Genomic DNA, 21,723 nt, shown 5'->3' on the forward strand with positions numbered 1-21,723 from the left:
CCAAGGTCAGGTCGGCCTCGGTCTTCTAGTGGAATAGAGTGGGCCCTGAAGGGCATGCTCATCGTGACTAACTGAAACTCGTCCCTTGGAGAAAAAGTATCTAAGGATACGGTATCGTAATTATTCAGCGGCTTAGCTCAGCTCCAGTTATCAACTGGAAACCAGTTAAACTAGTGTTCCTCTCGCTATATAGTTCATATTTACATAGTCACTATTGTGTCTTCATTCTAGGGACCCCTCTGGTCATCGGTCTAAGGATGGAGGTCCGGTGAGGGCACTGACCTGCTGATGTTTCTTCTCCATTTCCACCAGCTCTCCCTCCACCTTGCTCTGCTTCTCCTTCACCTTCACCAGCTCTTCATCCTTGGCCTGCATCTCCTCCTCTTGCCTGGTCACCTGCAGCAGGGGCTTCACCTGACACACACACACACGTCTGGGGTCAGTCATGGGACACTCCGACACACACACACACATCCACAAAGCGAAACACACACCTTGGTGAAGAGCCTCCACCACTGCCAGTGCCGTAGCTTAAGGTAGGCGGCGCAGTTTCTCTGCAGCACCTTCAGAGCACTCAGCTGCTGCTGCTTCTTAGCGAACGCCCTGGCTCGAGAAAGAGAGGCTCTGTGAGAGGTAGCCAGGAGAGTTACACGGTACTTGTGGTCTCCGTTTGAGAGTTAAGGCCTAGGTACTAGAGACTCGGGCAGGTCATACTTGCGGTCTATGTAGAGACTAGGGACTAGGGCAGGTCTGACCTGTGGGGTAGGAACTAGAGACTAGAGCTGGTCTTACTTCAGGGCTTCGTTCTAGGGTTCTTAGTTCTCATACTTGTAGGCTAGGCCCTAGGGTTAGATGTGGGATGGGAACTAGGGACCAGATAAGGCCTTACTTGCGGGCTAGGTAACCACGGCAGACAGACTGGAAGTAGATGATGATGTCGGTGATCTTCAGGTCACGCTCCTCCTCCAGGTGAGCCAAGACTCCGGCCCGGAAGAAGATCTTACTCTGACCGATCCGGAACAGGTTGGGGTCCAGCTCCAGGGCCCGGATCTGGGGGAGGGGGGAGGGAGGGAGAGGGGATGGAGAGAGGAGGGATAGAGGGTGGGTGTGGGGATGAAGGGTAGAGGGGATGGAGGGAGGGAGGGGGTTGGCGGGTGAGGGGATGGAGGGAGGGGGGATAGAGGGTGGGTGTGGGGATGAAGGGTAGGGGGGATGGAGGGAGGGAGGGGGTTGGCGGGTGAGGGGATGGAGGGAGGGGGGATAGAGGGAGGGGGATGAATAGTTAGTGGCAAGATCATTCATTTAACTCATCCTTGGTTCATTCATGGATGAATCCAATACCCTCACCATTCTCTCACAGGCTTGCTTGCCATCCATGAAGCCCTTGGGAATGGCATTGGGTGTCAGGATCTCATATCTGCAGAGGAGAAGAAATGGCGAAAGGAACAGAGAGGAGAGGAGAGGAGGGGAGAGGAGGAGATGGTCATCATCACACTGGTCCTCCATGTTGACTGAAGCCGGGGTGTGAGGACTGCGAGAGCCTTCTGACTGAGGCTAGCGCGAGACTGTGTGAGAGGCCTCATATTCACACAGACCTACTGTGCCCTGACTGACAACTACACTGAAACTACTTCCCAGGGCTGAAGAGATCATAGTATGCAGGTTGAGGAGATATGACCTCCTGTCCTTCCCTAACAGTCTGAAAACAGGAAATGACATAAAAGTAGTTTGTGTTTGATAACCAGCCTCTGAAGATGGTCATCAGGGGCCAGAGAGGTTTGAGAAGCAAGCCCAAGAGGTCCAATATGGGATGAGTGTCCCTACTGAACCAGTACCTCTGCCTGAACTCCTGGAAGATGATCCGGTTGGGGAAGCCCTGCCTGCAGATCCGGATCCCCTCTAGAACTCCATTACACCTCAGCTGGTCCAGAACCAGGTGCGGGTCCAGTTTACCAGCCTGGGAGTAGAAGGTGGAGGGAGGAGGGGTGAGAAAGAAAGAAAGAAAGAAAGAGAGAGAGAGATAGAGAAGGAAGGAAGGAAGGAAGGAAGGAAGGAAGGAGGAAGGAAGGAAGGAAGGAAGGAAGGAAGGAAGGAAGGAAGGAAGGAAGGAAGGAAGGAAGGAAGGAAGGAAGGAAGGAAGGAAGGAAGGAAAAAGTTTAAGTGAGTTAACAGTTAAAAAATCTTTACATAGCATCGTCAACTGACACAGCTGTTTATGGACGATGACAGAAGGAGCACAGCCGGTGGGAGGTAGCAACGCCTGTGGCACAGCCCAGCTGAACAGTATGGATGAGGCCCAGTGAGCCCTCACCCTCTTCTCGTGGTTGGGGATGATGCAGCGGACGAAGTTGGGGTTGGTGTTCCTGAGCGTGGCCATGAGCTTGGTGAGGGACTCCTTGTACAGCTGGCCCACGTGCGGAACATGCCCTTCTTGGTCTTGTACGCCGCCCCGAACGCCGTCTCGTTCATCCCCGCCACCTGGTCCCAGACCCACGATGCGGTCCACTGGAGAGACGGGAGAGGAAGAGGAGAGACCAGGGCAGTGGTTTGTGTGAGAGCGCTGAGAGATAGGTCAGGCTGAACACAGCCAGTCCAAGACACTCTGATCCAAGACTAGATGCGTTGTCAAAGGAGATCGCCCATTGGCCGCCATATTGTTCCATCGAACAGCAGGTTTCCTCTGTCACCACTGAGAACAGCAAGATCCAGACCACCTCTGAACTTTCAGCAGGTACAATTCAGTTTACTCCAATGGACCTCCTTTGAACACACATCCTACTCTGGGACTAGAGACCTAATCATGGCCTGAGCCGCCATCTACACGTGAACAAACTGACCAGCAGCAGCGGAGGACTGCAGGGTATGGCCAAGGCAGATGAGGGGAGGTCTAAGCCAATAAGGTGAAACAACAACATGACTGACAGCCAGAGTGGTAGAACATAGATGGTCGTTCTTTGCCTATGACTATGACTATACGGGCCAAAAAGCAGAGCAAAGGAACAACAACAAACATCGACACAAACAACCTAATTCTTCCATTCTTGAGGCTTCATTCTGAGCAACACAAAAAACATATTTGAGCTGAATAGGTTAACATTACAAAATGTATTAAAATATGAGAAACAGCACCCTCAACTCTTGTCTGAACACCTGCACTTCCTCCTCTAGTTTGATTGATGGTAGTTTCACGAAAGGACAAAAGGAGGAAGGAGTGCCTTGCCAAAGGCAATTGGATGAAACAGGACTGCTGGAACATAATTGGCTGGAAAGTATTGGCTAACTCCAACCATTCAAAATTGACATTCTACTGGCACTGGGGTGTCTGTGTTGATAAACAACTCTCAGAGGGCCTTCTTAGCTTCCGCAACATGTTTATAGGGAATTTGTTCCCTCTATTGAGGGAACAAAAATCCTATTGTTCTGATACCTCAAATCCCAACATAATTGCTCAGATGTAAGATAACAGAAGGTGAGATAAGGTCCTCTGCCAACTGTCGCCTTCAGTAAGCATCTGGTTGTCTGTTTGTCTGATCACCTTTCAGACTGACCGGAACATGAGTCCTGGGCCCAAACCACATAGTAAGCCTGATCCTAATATGGCTAAAACAGACATATCAAATTCCATACAACTGGAATCTGAGGAAAACATTTCCTCCATCTGGATATCATATATTATGTTACTCCAGCTTGCAGACAAAACCTTGCCAGGAACACAACACAAAAGTCAAGTGACTGAAGAACAGACTAGAACCCACATCTAAAGAACATCAAAATTCAGTGGAGTAACGTTTAATAGCATCCTGACACCAATGGCTTATTGTTCCTGCACCCATTGCTGTGGCCCTCTTTAGCTTCCCCAGTTGGATTGACAACCGGCTGGTTTTTCATCCCTGCTTCCCTCCTTTCACTGTTTATCTTTCCTATTTTTAATAAAAGAAGATTAATCGCACAAAGCAGAGATTAGATATCTGGCGTGCAGGTTTCTGGCAGTGCTCCACATCCCAGAAAAGCTGCCCCATACCACGCCAAAGACATGACAGGTTCCAGCGATGTACAGTAAGCGCGGCCTTAAATCATCTTTACCGACCTGCTAGAAGGTTCTCTATATGAGCTGGTTTAGGAGGATAGTCTCCATCTGTCTTTCGCCTGTCCTATTCAGCCTAGCTGAGGTCACTTCACAGGGCACTGCTGAATGTTTGAGTTCTTACACTGTGCTTGGGTTTGCACATTGTGCTGTTGACTTGAAACAGCTGACGCCGAGAAAGAGGCATGGGCGTACTGGCTGTCGTTTATTGTACCGTATCGACACCCAATGTGCCGGCACAAGAACGGGCACTTCTACAAACCTAGAGTAAACTGCTCACCTTTCCAACAGCTCATACCGCAGTCATGAACTGAGGATATTGAGGGAGCAGGCGGGGGATAAGTGCTGAGAGGGACCGTTTCTACAGAGATGCCGTTTAATAGCTTGTGTCCATAAACGGTGTACTCATGCAATGCCCAGGGGGGTGTTTAGGAGTACAGACAGACAGACAGAGAGAGAGAGAGAGAGAGAGAGAGAGAGAGAGAGAGAGAGAGAGAGAGAGAGAGAGAGAGAGAGAGAGAGAGAGAGAGAGAGAGAGAGAGAGAGAGAGAGAGAGAGAGACAGACAGCTGTGGAGGGGGTGGGCGGTGCAGAGGTCAGGCTGACAGACAGAGCTGGAAGACAGACACCACAGCCCAGGTGCAGCAGCAGCAGTGCAGACACTGTGTGACTGTCAGACAGACAGACAGACAGACAGACAGACAGACAGACGGGAAGATTGTCAGACAGACAGACAGACGGGCAGATTGTCAGACAGACAGACGGGCAGATTTTCAGACAGACAGACGGGCAGAGAGACAGAAAGACAAACAGACAGACAGGACATTCACCTGCAGGCGCCTCATGGAGACCAGACACATTGTCATAGAAAGACGCTCTCTGAAACGTCTGAATGTCTACAGTCCAGAGAGAGAGAGAGAGAGAGGGAGAGAGAGAGAGAGAGGGAGAGAGAGAGAGAGAGAGAGGTGGAGAGAGAGAGAGAGAGGGAGAGAGAGAGAGAGAGAGAGGTGGAGAGTTTGAGGGGCGGCAACATTGCCTGGTAGAGCAGCACAGACGGGCTCGTACACACACGCACAAACGCACACACCCATGTACACACAAACGCATACACACACACACTCAAATGAACACACACACACACACACTTATCATGCATTCCCAAACATATCACACACTATCACATACACACCCACACAAGCCCTGATTAGTTGTGTACATTTTCAGAGAGAGAGACTCATGTTGTTAGCAACAGTACTTGCTCAACTAGAATATTCCATGCGCACAAACAAAGCACAGAGAGAAAAACTTGTCATGTTAGCCACGCTGTGCATTGTCTTATCCAAACCATGAACTAATTAATGGATAGATTAATGAAAACAGGGATCACTAAATAATTTCCTGTCCATTAGTCCTTTGTGTAAACATTACGTAGAGTTCTAATAACTTCATTATGAGACTCACCCCTTTTATCTTTGATCGTATAAGTCTGATGTGTCAGGAGATAACAAGGAAACTAAGACTGTCCTCATTTAGAAGGATAGGAAGTATTCTGGTTCTGGTTTAGCTCATTAAGCCAGGTTGTTTGGACTGGCAAACTTCGTTCTGGCCACCGAGAAGCAGGAGTTGGGTCTGACCTGGACACAGGCCAGACAGATCCACTCCACTGAGACCCAGAACCAGAAACCAAGATGTTTGATCCAGAACCAGGCCCAGAACCAGGCCCAGAACCAGGTCCAGAACCAGGCCAGGCCCAGGCCCAGGCCCAAACCTTTGGCCTAGGCATCCAGAAACGACAGAGGATGCTGGACTCACCGTCCTTCCAGAGTTCCCCCACAAACTTGTCTGCTGACTGGTGCAGCAGCGTGGCCACGTTGTCGTTCAGTGGGTCCATGTTCTTCATCAGCCACTCGTCTGCCTTGTAGTCCACCTGGGGAGGAAGAGGAGGAACACTCAGGGACCAACAACCACTGAATGAGAGGCCATCGAAAACAACCTATTTGGTCGATGCTTTCCGGAATATTATGGATGTACTATGCCTGGGTCACCACCTGGATTACTTTCACACTCTCCCAGGTCCTGAACTGAACGAAATACCCAGGACGGTATAGGAAACACGTGGAGATCCACACAGGCCGCGGTAGCCTCGGAATGCCCGAATAAAAGACTCACTTCTGAGTGACAGGATGACATGCAGGTCAGTCCGTCACTCGGTCCTCGGAAGTAAATCAAATTAAGACCCTGTTGCTCTGTCGCTATGTGTGGAATCATATTAGCTTTCATGTGGGGGGATGATATTCGCTTTCAGAGCGAGGGGGGGGGGGGAGCCCAGCTCCGCTCTGCTGAGGAATGCTAGCAGGCAGCCTCGGTCCAGATGGTAGACCACCACGCCGAGGTGAAAGTCCGGACCCTCCTCTGTTACGCAACGGGGGCCTACAGAACCTCGCCAGAATGGGATCCAGATGTAGATCTCCCCGCTCCTCCAGACAGAACAACCGGGCTTTTGTGCTGCGCCGATGACCTGTTCTCTCCGACCCTGGAGGAGGTATGTAGCCTCGCAAGCCGCGTCGTGCCAGACGGGCCGCTGCCAAGATGACGCACATCGACACCCACCAACAACACGGTTCCGAGGGAGAACCGGGAGGGTACCCAGAGAACCTGGCAACATCTGAGGGCTTCAGGGGCTGGTTGCCATTCTGATATCAGAATTTTAAAGTTGACTTCTGACCATACAAGGAAGCTGTAAGGTCAGAGGTCAACTTTAAAATCCTTCCTGGAGTATAATGGAGGACCCTCAGGTTCAATATGTGCGAGAAGAACACCGAACACAGCAGCTAGCCTCAGTGTCGCACATCTATTTAGGGTTAAGGTTAGGAAGATTTTGATTGGCCTCATTTATTTAGATTATACCTTGGGTTACAATAATCATGTTCGGGTTAGGGACACCACTCTATCTATTGTTTAGGTCCACTATCACAGCTGCTGTCACACAGGATGGAGTTATGGAGATCAATCCAGTGGTTCCCGATAAACAATAGCACCCATATACAGACAGCGAGGGAGAGATGGAGTCATGGGGCCAGGTCTACATCCACCCAGAGCAGCCTGTGGTCGTACACATACCTTGCCGGCGTAGTGGATGATGCAGAAGTCGGCCTTGTCCTTGAGCTGGCGAGGCTTCTGGAACTTGGGGTGTGTGCCCTGTTCCTGGAGCACCTTGTCTATGAAGGTCTTGTCTGTGGCCTTGGGGAACCAACACTCCTCATCCAGCAGGGCCAGCACTCCTGGGGGGTTAGTCTGCACACACACACACACACACACACACACATACAGATGAGGAGACAAAACATGAATGTTGAGGTTTCTGGCGTGTGAGTGTGGTAGTGTTTTAACATCAAGTATTCCACTGTGCCTGCAGACACACACATGCACTAGTTTGATTTTCCTATCCTAGTGGGACCCGACCAATTCACAATTGTGTTATCTCTAACCACTAACCCCTAATTATAACCCTAACACTAGTTGTAACCCTAAACCCTAAACCCCTCAAACTTAATGAAAAAAGCATTTCAAGTTATGGGGCCCAGCAAAAGGCAAGCAAAGGTTTTTTCATGTTTCACTATACTTGTGAGGACATTTGCTCTCCCACAAGGGGGTGTTTAAACCAAGACCCACACAGAGGCACACCCTCACTCACCGGCCTCTCGATGAGGTCGATGCACGGCTGCAGGTCCAGGCCGAAGTCGATGAAGCTCCACTCGATGCCCTCCCGCTGGTACTCCTCCTGCTCCAGGACGAACATGGTGTGGTTGAACAGCTGCTGGAGCTTCTCGTTGGTGTAGTTGATGCACATCTGCTCAAACGAGTTCAGCTGGGGTAGAGAGAGGAGAATTACAGATCGAGACACGATCAAGTGCCCTAAAAATAAATACAAATGATATTCATAATCATGTGTTCATTTAGCAGATACTTGTTATCCAAAGTCACATGTAGGAAGTGGGGTTTGAACCAGCGATATATTTATATTTAGTCATTTAGCAGACGCTCTTATCCAGAGCGACTTACAGTAAGTACAGGGACATTCTCCCAGAGGCAAGTAGGGTGAAGTGCCTTGCCCAAGGACCCAACGTCAATTTGCACGGCCGGGAATCGAACCAACAACCTTATGATTAATAGCCCGACTCCCTAACCGCTCAGCCACCTGACTTCCGCGATCCCTTGATACGCAGTCAGATTGTTCTACCCCTTAGCTATACCCATCCCCCAACAATGCTTCATGATTTCTCTGTGTGGTAGTATGGTGTGTGGTTGCCTGAAGCCGCCACAAGACAGGATCCCGGTCTACCTCGAAGATCTCAAAGCCAGCGATGTCCAGGATGCCTATGAAGGAGGCTCCCTGGCGCTTGGTCCTGTCCAGGGCCTTGTTGATGCGGTGCACCAGCCAGCGGAACAGGCGCTCGTACGTGGCCTTGGCCAGGGCCTCCACCGCAAAGTCAGCCTGGGGAAGAAGAGTCAGAGCTGGGTCAGAACTGGGCAAGACCAGGGTCAGAACTGGGTCAGACCTGGTCAAGAACAAGGTATAAACTTGGTCATGGGCTAACTGTCACAATAGGTTCAACCCACATATACTTTTACTGTACTTATAAATCATACACATGCACAGAGGATATCTATGTTGTTAAGTGTTCAGATCCCACCTGTTCTTTGGTCTGGGCCTTCTGGACATAGTCCCGGCCCACCTGATCCTGGGGGAGAGGATGGCCCTGGTGAACTCCATCACGTTCATGCCCAGGAGGTGGCACAGCTTCTGGGCCGCTGAGGGGGGGGGGGGGGGGGTAGTGCAGGGGGTATGAGGACCCACACTCTGACCGATATAAAGAGATGGACAGGCCAGAGCTAATGTGTGTGTGTGTGTTGTGTGGGGGGGGGGGGGGGTCTACAGGCTTACATGTGTTCTCTGGCATGGAGGCTTGGTCTGTGTTCCTCTCCTTCTTGAAGACGATGTTCCCAAACTGCAACACTGCCGAAACCACCTTCAGCATGCCTGCAGCAACACGGGGCAGAGAGCGATTCAAGAGGCTACAACGTGCATGTGTGTCTGTGCGGTGTGTGTCTGTGCATGTGTATGTGTGTGTGTGTCTGCGCGGGTTGTGTGTCTGCGCGTGTGTGTGTCTGCGCGTGTGTGTGTCTGTGCATGTGAGCATGTGTGTTGGCTAGCATGCTTGTGGGCTAGCATGCGTGTGGGCTAGCATGTGTGTTGGCTAGCATGCGTGTGGGCTAGCATGGGTGTGGGCTAGCATGTGTGTGGGGCTAGCATGTGTGTGGGCTAGCATGTGTGTTGGCTAGCATGTGTGTGGGCTAGCATGTGTGTGGGCTAGCATGTGTGTTGGCTAGCATGCGTTGTGGGCTAGCATGCGTGTGGGCTAGCATGCGTGTGGGCTAGCATGCGTGTGGGCTCGTACTCACAGACGATCTCTTCGTGGGAGAAGCTCATGATGTGCATGGCCTCCATGGTCTCCTGAAGTTGTCCTTGTCCTGCTGGCCCGGGATGGGGAGGTTCCCGTTGGACAGGAAGTGGTAGCTGTTGAAGCCCTCCAGGAGCAGATCAGCTGGGAGACGAAGAAGAGAGGGGGGGGGAGGAGAGAGAGAGAGGGGGGGGGGAGAGAGAGAGAGAGAGATGGAGAGGGGGAATAGAGAGCGAGGGAGAGGGGAGAGAGGAGAGAGAGAGAGAGAGAGAGAGAGGGGGAGAGAGAGAGAGAGAGAGAGAGAGAGAGAGAGAGAGAGAGAGAGAGAGAGAGAGAGAGAGAGAGAGAGAGAGAGAGAGAGAGATGGAGAGGGGGAATAGAGAGAGGAGGGAGAGGGGGGAGAGAGAGAGAGAGAGAGAGAGAGAGAGGAGAGAGAGAGAGAGAGAGAGAGAGAGAGGGGGGAGAGAGAGAGAGAGAGAGAAGAGAGAGAGAGAGGAGAGAGAGAGAGGAGAGGAAGACGAGAGAGAGAGAGAGAGAGAGAGAGAGAGGAATACAGACAGAAAAAAAGAGAAACAAAGAGAAACAAAGAAAAACAGAACGGGAACAGATCAGTAAGAGAAGAGAATGGCAATAACATCCATGGTGAAATCATCGACTATGACAGTTCTTGGTCAAAGCCCTGATAACAGAGTGGGGATCGCAGCCTGGTTGGCACACTCACATTTGAGGTGCTCCCCAGCTCCAGCCAGCAGCTGGTAGAAGATGTGGAAGGTCCTCTCGTCTTTGGCCTGGCGGATGGCTCTGGACTTCTCCAGCAGGTCTGGGGGTGAAGGGGTCAAGGGCTAATGGAGCACAGGCCCCCCTCCGGGGGGGGGAGGGGGGCAAGCTGGAGCCAGTTGTACTGTCAGAGGGGCCAGTTACATTCAACATTAATGTTTTCATATAGTTTCTGCATCGAAGGCAGTAACAGGCAAAATACCATGTTTATCATATATTCAGACTGTACATTTAGGGGGGCCACAAGGGGGTCCAAGCCTGTCCAAGCACAGGGGCACAGGTCCCACCTGCCCCCCCCCACCCCCCTCTCTCTCCCACAATCACCCCAGCCCTCCTCACCTGCCTTCCTACTGGACTGGGCTGCTACAAGGTTCTCCTATCAGGCCCACAACATGCCTTCTCCAGAAGAGAACAACAATCTCTTTGCATGTAATGGTACCTTCTTAGATATCTGACAATGCGTCCTTCCATAGATACTTGGGAATTATCATGCAGCGTCGATATTAACCTTGCTCATGTGTTTCTAATCTCTTCTGACTGGGAACAGGGCGTCATTCTCACAGTTTATATATGACCAGACTCCAACTGTGGTCTAGTTTTACAGGGAAGATTTCGAGCCGTTGTAGTCAGTGTTTCCAGACACCTTAGCAACAGTATCAGCCCCTTAGCGACAACGAATGCAAATAAAACCAGCCCTTTCACGGTTTTCGAAATCAAACTTTCTCAAACTCCAGGTCTGGAACAAAAAAGACGATCTTCCTGAGAGATGCAACTATGTACTGGTCTGACGAGCGTAAGGATCGATCAGGGACAGATTGTCGCCCCGAGGCTGCCAGCCAGTAACTCTGCTGCTCGCTAAACGAATCAAATAAACATGAATAAAGATGAGCGCTGTCTGAATCGATCGGGGAGCGCGCTGGCAGGCCGGGTGCTCGGTGGAGAGGACGAGCATTCTTGTGGTGAGCAGAAAAACCCTGGAAAGCCCTGGAGCCAAGCCGCAGCTAAGTTCAGCCTCCCACGCTCTGGAGGGGCCTCTTCCAACTCTTTTCTTTAGGCCTGTACTGGGTCTCGCACTCCTCTTTCTGTACTGCTTCTGTCTGTTCTCCCGTCCCTCTCTCCTCTGCCTCTCTTGCTCTCTCCCTTTCTCTCTCTCTCTCTCTGCCCTCTCTCTCTCTCTTTCTTCTCCTCTCCTCCTCCACCTCACCTTTCTTTTACCCGATGCTCCACATTCCTTGTCTATCTCTCCACCGAGTCCTCCAATCCCTCCACTCTCCCTCCCTCTCCCTCTCCCTCTCCCCCTCCCTCTCCCTCTCTCTCTCTCTCTCTCTCTCCTCTCCTCTCCTCCGCCTGTCATCCCCCGCGACCACCCCCCTCCTCCCTCCTGTCCTCCTCCACAGACTCTCCCAGGATACAGGTTTCGATGTTGGCTCCAACGATGTAGCCGGCAACGTCGAAGTTGACCCTGATGAACTTGCCCTGTGTGATGCAGAACCAGAACACAGTCAGAGAGCCAGGCGGCTGAGTGAGAGATCTCGTGGGTCCACACACACCTCACACACATACACACACACACACACCTCACACTCACCTCACAGACACACACACACATACACACCTCACACACACACACACCTCACACACACACACCTCACAGACACACACACACATACACACACACACCTCACAGACACACACACACCTCACAGACACACATACACACCTCACAGACACACACACACACACACACATCTCACACAGACAGCAGTAACGTGGCTGCACATGTCCTCTACTCATCAGGTCTGGGCCGAGCGTGCATGTGTGTATGTGTGTGTGTGTGTGTGTGTGTACATGGTTGAGGGCAAGGGGTGGTCTGTTTCTACTCAAGTCCCATCATTTTTCCATTTCACGAAACATCCTGCGCGTACGGAGAAGCTGGTCCTGATGTCTAAGTGAGGTAGAGGCCATGTGTTTTCTGGAGGTCTGAACTGAAAGTACTGTATCTCAGGCATCTCTGTGGCTGCAGGCATGGTGAGGCGATGAGGTGTGTGTGTGTGTGTGTGTGTGTGGGTGTGTATTTACAGTACACTTCATCATCCATGTTTCCTCTACAAGTCAGTAACTATTCCATGACCTGAGAGCTCTTTGGGTCTGTGTACATTGCAGAACCAGAACAAGATATATTTAAAGGGAGGAAACCTCCAAAATTCCACGCCGTTATCCCCTCAGAGCTACCATGCAACCCATAGGTCTCTCCCATATACCAGATACACAGCCTCCATAAGGCTTCCTAGTCCACGGGGGCCTAGTCCCCTGCATAATGTGCATCTATATCCTAGAAACAGCATAGTCATGCAGTAGAACCAAGAGAATGAACGTACAAAACGTGACGAGTTGTCATTTTTGACGGTCTTGGCGTTGCCGAAGGACTCCAGGATGGGGTTGGCCTGTAGGAGCTGCCGTTCCAGCTCGCCCTGGAGAGAGAGAGAGAGAAAGGCGGGGAGAGAGGCGGTGAGAGAGAGAGAGAGAGAGAGAGAGAGAGAGAGAGAGAGGCGGGGAGAGAGAGAGAGGCGGGGAGAGAGAGACTGTGAACCAGGCATCTTCGCCTGAGGTAGGACCTCACAAACATCATGCCAGATAACACTACATAGCACTTGTGTCACGGTGGGAGAGCCACAGAGAAACACATGTACAGTCCAGAGACTAAAAGTCAGCCTCGGTGATAAGTTGTGTGAGGGTAATGCATCTTGGGAGTGCAACCTTCTGGACAACTATGGCATGGCCTCGTAGACGGTTCCACAGAGTTTGAGATGGGCCAGAAGGGAGAGAGGCAGCTCCTCTTACCCAGCTGCGTGGGAGCTTTGTGGGGCTACAACACACAACCTTCCCCCCCTTATAGTAAACATTCCTGTGGTCGTCATGACGATGCCCTGCCCCAGCGCCAGACCGGACGCGCCCTGCTACTTCCGGAAGAGTCCACGCTCGTGACAGGGGCGGCGTTTGCCCCAAAAAAACACTACTCGAGTGGTTGGGGACATTCCACAACCACCACCCATGTCTGCACCCCGCTACACACACACACACACACACACACACACACACACACACACACACATACTGGATGGCAGTGTGGGCAGGACAGAAATAACCCTCCCCCAGAACCGCCTGTCTATCGACCTGGTTTCAGCCTGGGAAGGGATCCGGACAGTGAGGCCCGGTTTCTCACTGTGGCCTGGTGGGACCGAGTTCTGAACTGCTGGCTTAGGTTGTGAGGCAGTGCAGACCAGCCAGGTCCAATCACAGAAATGTGGGACATGATGAGCTTACATCGAGAGAGGGAGAGGGAGAGAGAGAGAGAGAGAGGGAGAGGGAGAGGGAGAGAGGGAGAGAGAGAGAGAGAGAGAGAGAGAGAGAGAGAGAGAGAGAGAGAGAGAGAGAGAGAGGGAGAGAGAGAGAGAGAGAGAGAGAGAGAGCGAGAGAGGGTTCTGGCCCACTTTCAGTTATTTGGCCTGCAGCAAGACTGCAGCAGAGCTGTCCTCTGCACTCATAAGCACACACCCTAGAACACATCCATCACATCCTGAGGGCTCCACCTGAGCCGCAGGGATCAGGCGCAGGGGCAGCGCAGTGTGAGTGTCATCTGGCCCTGAGATGCACGTACAGGGTTACACACACACACTCATAACACACATCGCCTGTGTACACAACATGGGTTTATTTGATTTGACTGCATTTGCTTCCGTGAGGCCTATCATTACAGAGAACACCTCAGGTTCGGGTTCAGTAAATACATTTACATTTAGTCATTTAGTAGACGCTCTTATCCAGAGCGACTTACAGTAAGTACAGGGACATTCCCCCGAGGCAAGTAGGGTGAAGTGCCTTGCCCAAGGACACAACGTCATTTGGCAGAGCAGGGGATCGAACCAGCAACCTTCTGATTACTAGCCCGATTCCCTAACCGCTCAGCCACCTGACTCCCACTCAGATAGAGTGGAGGTGGGTGTTGGCAGGAAGACAGACAGGAAGAGGTTGCTCATGCAAGGGTGCTATGGATCATGAGACACAAGCAGACACCCCAAGCTGGCTATCAGACTGCCACGGCCTTCGATAAGGAACTTCAAAGACTAGAATATCCAAGCAATGTGTATGGATGGAAAGTGAGTGTCATTTTTGACCTATCATGGCATCCGTTGCAGCCTTGGCACGTTAGAATTTGAATAACCATTAAATCCTACTACAACTAAGAAGTTAATTGAGCTCCGACTTGTGATTTGGGGACAGCTTTGCCGTGCTATGCTCTCACAGGATTTCAGGGTGAGCATGTGTGTGTGTGTGTGTGTGTGTGTGTGTGTGTGTGTGTGTGTGTGTGTGTGTGTGTGTGTGTGTGTGTGTGTGTGTGTGTGTGTGTGTGTGTACCCACTGGGAACCGCATGGTTCTGACAGGCCACCAAGGGGGCTACCACAAACAGTAGGCTACATGCAGGAAGTTAGTTCTCGAAAAATGATCAAAACATTGAAAAGTTGATCACAGATTTGTATCTGATTTGGCTGGGGGCAGTATGCATGTTTTCTGACATTCTTGGCTGTTTCCCCAATGCTCAATACCCTTGATACAACGGATACTCAACTGAGATGATAGCAAACTCACCAACACAAAGTCAACATGTGAAAACGTATTTTTTGGGGGGGCCCAACATTAACAAATACAACCTCGTGAAAATGTAAATAACCCAGAGCAGATCGCAGAGGGAGGCATGCACAAGGAAACACACACTACATAACGGAGCATGTTTTTAGGAAGCGAAGAAAAACTTGCCTGGAGCTTCATTGCTTTAGGAGATTCTGGCTGTTAAACAAATACAAGTGTTAGATCCACCGGGCTTGAGCCGGACACAAGCCATAAGCAAACTGGCTGGCTGATAATGCTAACATTTAGCCTGAGCTGTGCTAACGTCTCGTCCTCACAGAACTGGAGCGGGCACCATTTATGTTCATGTGAGTTCTAGACAGAAGACTAGTAGACTAGTAGAGATGATATTGTAGCAGCTGGCTCATAGCATTGTGGATAAACACACTAGAATACATATATGTATATAGAATGTGTCATGACAAGGGTAATGTTATGTAGATAAAACTGAGGTTGAGAGGAACAGAGGGAGAGATGGGAAAGAGGGGGCGAGGAAGAGGGGTGGCAAGGAGAAATAGCGAGTGGGGTGGGGGGTTGGGGGGGGGAGAGATGGAGCCCTTACAGGAATGTTGTGGTCCTTGCGTCCTTTGTGTGACGAGGCGACATGGGCCAGATACTGGATGACCTTCTTGGTGTTCTCGGTCTTTCCTGCTCCTGACTCACCTCTGAGGGCAGGGACCGAGCCAAAATAGATAAAAGAGAGACGGGTGAGGGAGGGAGAGAGAGAGAGAGAGAGAGAGAGAGAGAGAGAGAGAGAGAGAGAGAGAGAGAGAGAGAGAGAGAGAGAGAGAGAGAGAGAGAGAGGTGAGAAAGAAGGACATAAACAAAGAACAGAGAGAGCAAATGAACGAGGCCTAATCTGTTGCCAACAGGTCTCATAAAATGACTGAAGAACAATGACAACCCACTGTCTGCTGTCTGCTAATTGAGAAGCTGTTGAGGTTACCAGGGAGAAACAGGGACTATGTCCCTGGAGGCTGACACAGGACATGCCAGCCATAAACACAGCCACACCTCACCGCTCAGCCAAAAGGGTTTTGCAAACCAAAAGGTAAGGCTCTTCATCAAGTCAGCTATACTACAGTGGAGGTACTGAATGACTAGTGTCTGCAGTATCTCTTTGACTTACTTCTACTTGTATTACTTACTTGTACCCTTCTATTCTATCGTATCCTATTCTCTTCTATGCACTTCTATTGTGTTCTGCTCTGGAGAGCCCAGATAGATTCAGACTGCACTTCATCATTATTCGTGTTCTATTCTGTTCTGTGCTACTCTGCTCCCAAGCCTTGAACCCTTGACAGAGCCGGTTCTCTTCTCTCTAACGCTGCTTGCTGTTCCTGTCTGTCTGTTTTTAACTCTGAGGTTCTGAGGTTCTGTGGTTCTGTGGTTCTGTGGGCTGGGTTCCAGGGTTTCTAGACTCATTTTTTGGACCCACTCTAATGACAGTTCTGTTCAGGCACGGTCGTCCACAGCCCTGCCAGGACCCAGAGGGACCAGGTTCCCGGTCCAGCCCAACCCCAGCAGCACACAGCCACATGCCTGTGGGTTTAGCACAGTCAGCTATTAGCTGAGCTCTCCAGTCAGAATGCTGCTTTAATGGGGTTAAGTCAATGAGAGTGATCCCTGTGTAATGTCAACAGAAAGTTCTGGAGCGTCTTTAAAACGTCCTGCTATTCCAAGTTTCCAAGCAAAATGGGGGTAGGGGGCATACTCTCACTCATCCCAATCCCCCCACCCCCTCCTGTATTGGGGCCATGTTGAATAGAGACAGGGTGTTCTTTATGAACTTCCACACCGGCAAGTGAGAGATTCCTCAGCAAGGGTCCAGAACCTTATAGGCCGTTCCCTGTCCTGTCTACTAGCTAGGCAAGGAGACCCTGGGCATCCACAACACCCTGGCCCTAACCCCCATCAGACTCTGGCCCTAGCCCCCACAGGAGGCCTCTACCTGGCCGATCTGTCATAGGCTGACTGCCCTAGCACACTTCACAGGTAAACAACTCATCACAACCATACAAGGGATCTGGACTAAGCTGTCGCTACCAGTAGGGGGCAGAGTTCCGGAAACTCGCCAGCCGCCCCGCTGCTGGTTATTCTCTAGATCTCCTCACTACAGTGTCTGGCAGCCTCGACTGTTGGAGTGGCAGAAGATTACTGGAAAGGAGTTTTTAGGCAAAGCACCAGACCTCACTTATAACCCTGCTCTGCTCCGGATCCAGTACAACAAAGACCCTCCACAAAAAATGTTTTAAAGCTTTTTAGAAACTGTCCATTAAGAGAAGCTTAGCAGAGTAGAGAGACCTGCTGGCAAGCACCCTGGGTGAAACCCCTGGATACAGAGGGGAGACACGGAACAGTGATCTGTCATATCTAAACGAGCTCTGGTGTTAGCTTTGGAAACACCACCTCCATGGAATTTGGAAGCTTTCTTACTTTAAAACTGCTGGGAATGAAGCTTAGGAACAAACCTGTAGGACATGCTACTGCTGCTGTGCTAACACCTCACTGGCTAGCTAGCTTGCTTTGACATGTTGCAGTGGGCCAAAGTGAGACTGTAGGTTTATGATAGGGTGGGCTGCAAATGAAACACTCACGTGCAAAGGATTGATTGGTCCTCACGATCTGCAGAGAGCAAGAGAGAAAACAGCGTTAGTTGCGGGCAATGAGAGTCATCACTGCTACAGGAATCTTCAGGAATCTCACAGGACATGGATGTTTGCATCCGGAGAAAACACAGAGTCAAACACAGGGCCTGAATCATTCTCTCATTTCACACCAAGCAGAGTGATCATCTATGATAGAGTCTAGTCATAAAGTATCTAGAGCTCAGCCTTAGGGTGTCTGACAGAGAACGTTCTCACACACATACACACACACACCTTTCATTTCAAGGGGATTTAGGTCCAGATGACCAGATTATACCTGCCAATGTTCTGTCCTCCGAAGGTAGCAAGGGAAAACTACAAAGACCATGATCCACAGGGAATTGCCTTGTTTGGTATAGTACACTGGGCTTTCTGGGACATGTAGGCCATCAAAGATTGTGCCCCAATTCTAAACACATCTGTCCCCAATGGTAAAAAGGAACTGAAACACAACATACTTTGTTTCCTATTTACAGGGACTATAAACTGAAAGCAGCCCAATTGGCAAGTTATCTTCCTCTGCAATGCCAGGCAACTAATTAATCCACTGAAAAGAATGAGGTTAAAAGAGTATTACAATTAATGAACCGTGTGTGTATGTGCGCTCTGTAAGAAGCAACATAACAGCTTTTCTGCATCCCCGAATATTCAGTCGTTATCTGTCCTTAGTCGACGCTCAAGATCTCGAGCTCGCGCCACACAACAGGACATTGTCTCAGCGGCTGTCATCATGATTCTCCCTTCCACCTCTCTTTGCCCAGTCTGCCAGATCTCTCTTTCTCTCTCTCTCTCTCTCTGTCCGTGACTCAGCACCTGCTTCGCAGTCCTTCTCTACGAACCCTCCGACAGAAAGCTGCTCTGTAGTCGCTGCGTCACCACCTCACTGTTCCCTCTTCATGAACAACAACAGCTTTCTCCAAAGTGCTGAGTGTGGGAGGGCCTGTGTGTTAGCCTACACCATGAAACAAACATACCGGTGTGTAACTTGTGCGAAGGATTATGAATAAATAAAATGATGAATGGAAGGAAAATGAAAGTCTGAATGAATGCCAATTATGAACGAGTGAAATAATGAATGTGAGTGAGTGGGTGGGTGTGCGTGAATGAATGAAGGAAGGAATACATTAGTTAATGGATGAGTTAGTGTGCAACAAACAGCTTGAGAGCGGCCCATGACCTAGAATGTCCGAGTGGTGACACTGTGAGTTCTCAGGGGCAGGTGACATAGCTTACGTGACACAGTGACACGATCGTCAACACTGGAAAACAAAGCATGAGAGGAGAGGGGGAGTGGGGGGGTTATAGGCTGTAACCCTGGGTGACGGTGTGTCAACACCAGTAGGGGTCTCTGGGTAAGAGAGTCTAAGAGAGTCTAAATCAGTCTTCACTGACACATACTGCCATAGTGGTTGTTTTCCTAATGCACATGCTCTGAGTCACGTTTCTATACTCTTCAGATTTCTAGATACATTTCCTACATGTAGCACTTCAGAATCAATAAATGAGTACATACATTTATTACAGTTCAAAAGCTTTTGTACGAAACGATGTCAGATAAACAACTTCAGAGAGCCCCAGAATCCAGAATGCCTGTGTGGTGACATCACAAGTTCTAAGGGGTAGGTGACATAGCTGACATGACACAGTGACACGATCGTCACAAAACGTGCAGGGAGGAGGGGCCGGGGCTTGAGGTACGTGGCTCCCATAGGGTCTTTGTGTGACCAGTTCTGTCTCTGCTCTGCAGGAGAATCAGATCAGCTTCAGCTCGCTCGGGTGGCCCTGTGAGGGGACGGGAGGACGGGGACTTTGGCCTGCCATGGGGGAACCGTTGCCACGGAGACTTAGAGAGAGGACGCGGCGTGATTGGTCGGCGTCTCCGGCGGAGCATGACTGCCTGCCGACGCAGCAGGTTATGTCCCCGGGACAGCTTGAAACTACTAACTGTGAAGAAGAAAAGAAGACAGAGAGAGAGAGAGAGAGAGAGAGGGGGGGGGACCGGGTCAACCAAGGACAGAGAGATCTGTGTGATTTCTTCTTCTTCTGACAACGTTGAAGGACCCGCTCTCTTCCCGCCCTGATCTAACTCCTAGCAGAAGCACAGCTCCGAACCGCTGCAGCTAGCAGGGAGGGACGTCTCCCTATAGCGGGGCCTGCTCCTAGCGGGGCCTGCTCCTAGCGGGGCCTGCTCCTAGCGGGGCCTGCTCCTAGCGGGGCCTGCTCCTAGCGGGGCCTGCTCCTAGCGGGGCCTGCTCCTAGCGGGGCCTGCTCCTAGCGGGGCCAGTGTGAAGGGGCCCTGTTGCCGGGAGACTGTGAGTAATCACTGTGGCCCTCTAACTGGTCTCCTATCTACTTAACTCAGGACTGGAGGGCTGGTCTCACATAAAAGCTGCACTGTGTTCTTCCAGCGCAAGACTGAGAGAGTGGGGGAGACCAAAAGAAAGGAAGTGAAGGAATAGGTCTGTTTTTCCTCATGTGCGACGGACAACCTTGGCTTCGTCTCAGCCGGTTTCCCATACACGCGTCATTGATACACACACACACACACACCCACTCAGACACGCACGTCGGATGAGAATAGCAAAACAGTAGGGGTGATCGATGAGCTGTGACCCAGGTTGGCCCTGTTTCCTCGACGATGAGCCAAACTCCAGGTCAAAGTCTTTTCGGAGGCCTTTTCTTTCGTGTCGTGTTTTACCTTGGAGCTCCAGCCATCACGACCTCACCACCTAAACCAACAACCCCCTGACTGAGATAGGCCCTCACAGCTATCCAGCCTTGATCCACACCAGATCCCGAAGGAAGGGTTCCTCCAAACCCTAGCGCACTAGAGAGGGAGAGCGTGGGTGTACGCGTATGTAACATATTACCTGACTAAACACGCAAAGAGGCTCTGCACAACATCGACAGCTTGCTTCCATCAGCTCGGCTTGATTACAGAGACATTAACATGAGCGAGCGATCCATCTCAAAATGGCCGCTGATCATATGCAGCCAGTCTGGAAAACAGATGACCTCAGCTGCCGAGTCATCCACCCGGTCACTCAATCTTCTAAAATGGCCGCCGGAGCGCTGAACAAGCGACCCTATCTCCATGTATGGGGAGGGACGGAGGGGTGTTGACCCTGTGTAGGTCTGTCATGCTGGGCGGAAGGCAAGGGAAGGGCAGATTGATGGGGGGCTGACTATGGAACTCTGGAATGGAGGCGGGCTTGACGGGTGATTGACACATTTACATTTACATTTAGTCATTTAGCAGACGCTCTTATCCAGAGCGACTTAAAGTAAGTACAGGGACATTCTCCCGAGGCAAGTAGGGTGAAGTGCCTTGCCCAAGGACACAACATCAGTTGGCATGACCGGGAATCGAACTGGCAACCTTCGGATTACTAGCTCGATTCCCTCACCGCTCAGCCACCTGACTCCCAGGGTCGTCACTTGCTTCGGGCTGACGCGGAGAGAAAAAGGAATGACTGAGGAATGTGGCGGTGAAAGTTCGCACAATTACACACACACACACACACACACACATAAACACTTTTCATCACGCCTCATCTTTTTAAGGGTTCACCTGATTCTCTCCCCATCTAAGTCTTCATGTTTCACACATCCCACGGTAATATCTGTTGAAATATGAAATGGGACAGACATTCGATCCCAGGGACTTCAGTCGTCGGCTGCGATGCGCTCGCATTCCCTTCTGTCTACGTGTTTCCAGTTACGTAAGGAGCGTTAGTGACTGTCGTCTCTGTGCATCCTGTCTGAGCCCCGGACCTGACCCGTCACCTGCAGCTGTCGGCTTCCTCCGTTGCCGCGGTAACCGCCACTCACAACACTTACCCACCTGGCACGAGGGGTAAACTGTACTGCTTGTGCCCCCACGACTGGCTCTCACTTGATGACTCACGATTGCGCACAATATCAATTTTCCCTCTCTCTCTCTCTCTCTCTCTCTCTAGAGCCACGTCCACTTCTCTTTCTGTCTCTCTCCCTCTCTCTCTCTCTCTCTCTCTCTCTCTCTCTCTCGCTCTCTCTCTCTCTCTGTCTCTCTCTCCCCCTCCACAGC

General features: G+C 50.9%; 1 protein-coding gene across 1 annotated transcript in view; it reads right to left on the minus strand.

Moving 5' to 3' along the window:
- Nucleotides 1–21,723, minus strand: part of LOC136940283 (myosin-10-like) — a 49,221-nt gene that overhangs the window by 9,530 nt on the left and 17,968 nt on the right. The window contains 23 exon segments of the mRNA XM_067232331.1: nt 283–414; nt 495–603; nt 890–1,050; nt 1,348–1,417; nt 1,836–1,957; nt 2,312–2,412; nt 2,415–2,484; nt 2,486–2,505; nt 5,896–6,010; nt 7,204–7,377; nt 7,778–7,951; nt 8,426–8,578; nt 8,778–8,821; nt 8,824–8,895; nt 9,029–9,124; nt 9,547–9,600; nt 9,603–9,689; nt 10,267–10,365; nt 11,735–11,798; nt 12,701–12,793; nt 15,139–15,168; nt 15,572–15,674; nt 17,607–17,634. Coding sequence (XP_067088432.1) covers nt 283–414; nt 495–603; nt 890–1,050; nt 1,348–1,417; nt 1,836–1,957; nt 2,312–2,412; nt 2,415–2,484; nt 2,486–2,505; nt 5,896–6,010; nt 7,204–7,377; nt 7,778–7,951; nt 8,426–8,578; nt 8,778–8,821; nt 8,824–8,895; nt 9,029–9,124; nt 9,547–9,600; nt 9,603–9,689; nt 10,267–10,365; nt 11,735–11,798; nt 12,701–12,793; nt 15,139–15,168; nt 15,572–15,674; nt 17,607–17,634 — 2,171 coding nt within the window.

The sequence above is a fragment of the Osmerus mordax genome, chromosome 3 (genome assembly GCF_038355195.1).
Source record: "Osmerus mordax isolate fOsmMor3 chromosome 3, fOsmMor3.pri, whole genome shotgun sequence".
In the NCBI taxonomy this organism is placed as follows: domain Eukaryota; kingdom Metazoa; phylum Chordata; class Actinopteri; order Osmeriformes; family Osmeridae; genus Osmerus; species Osmerus mordax.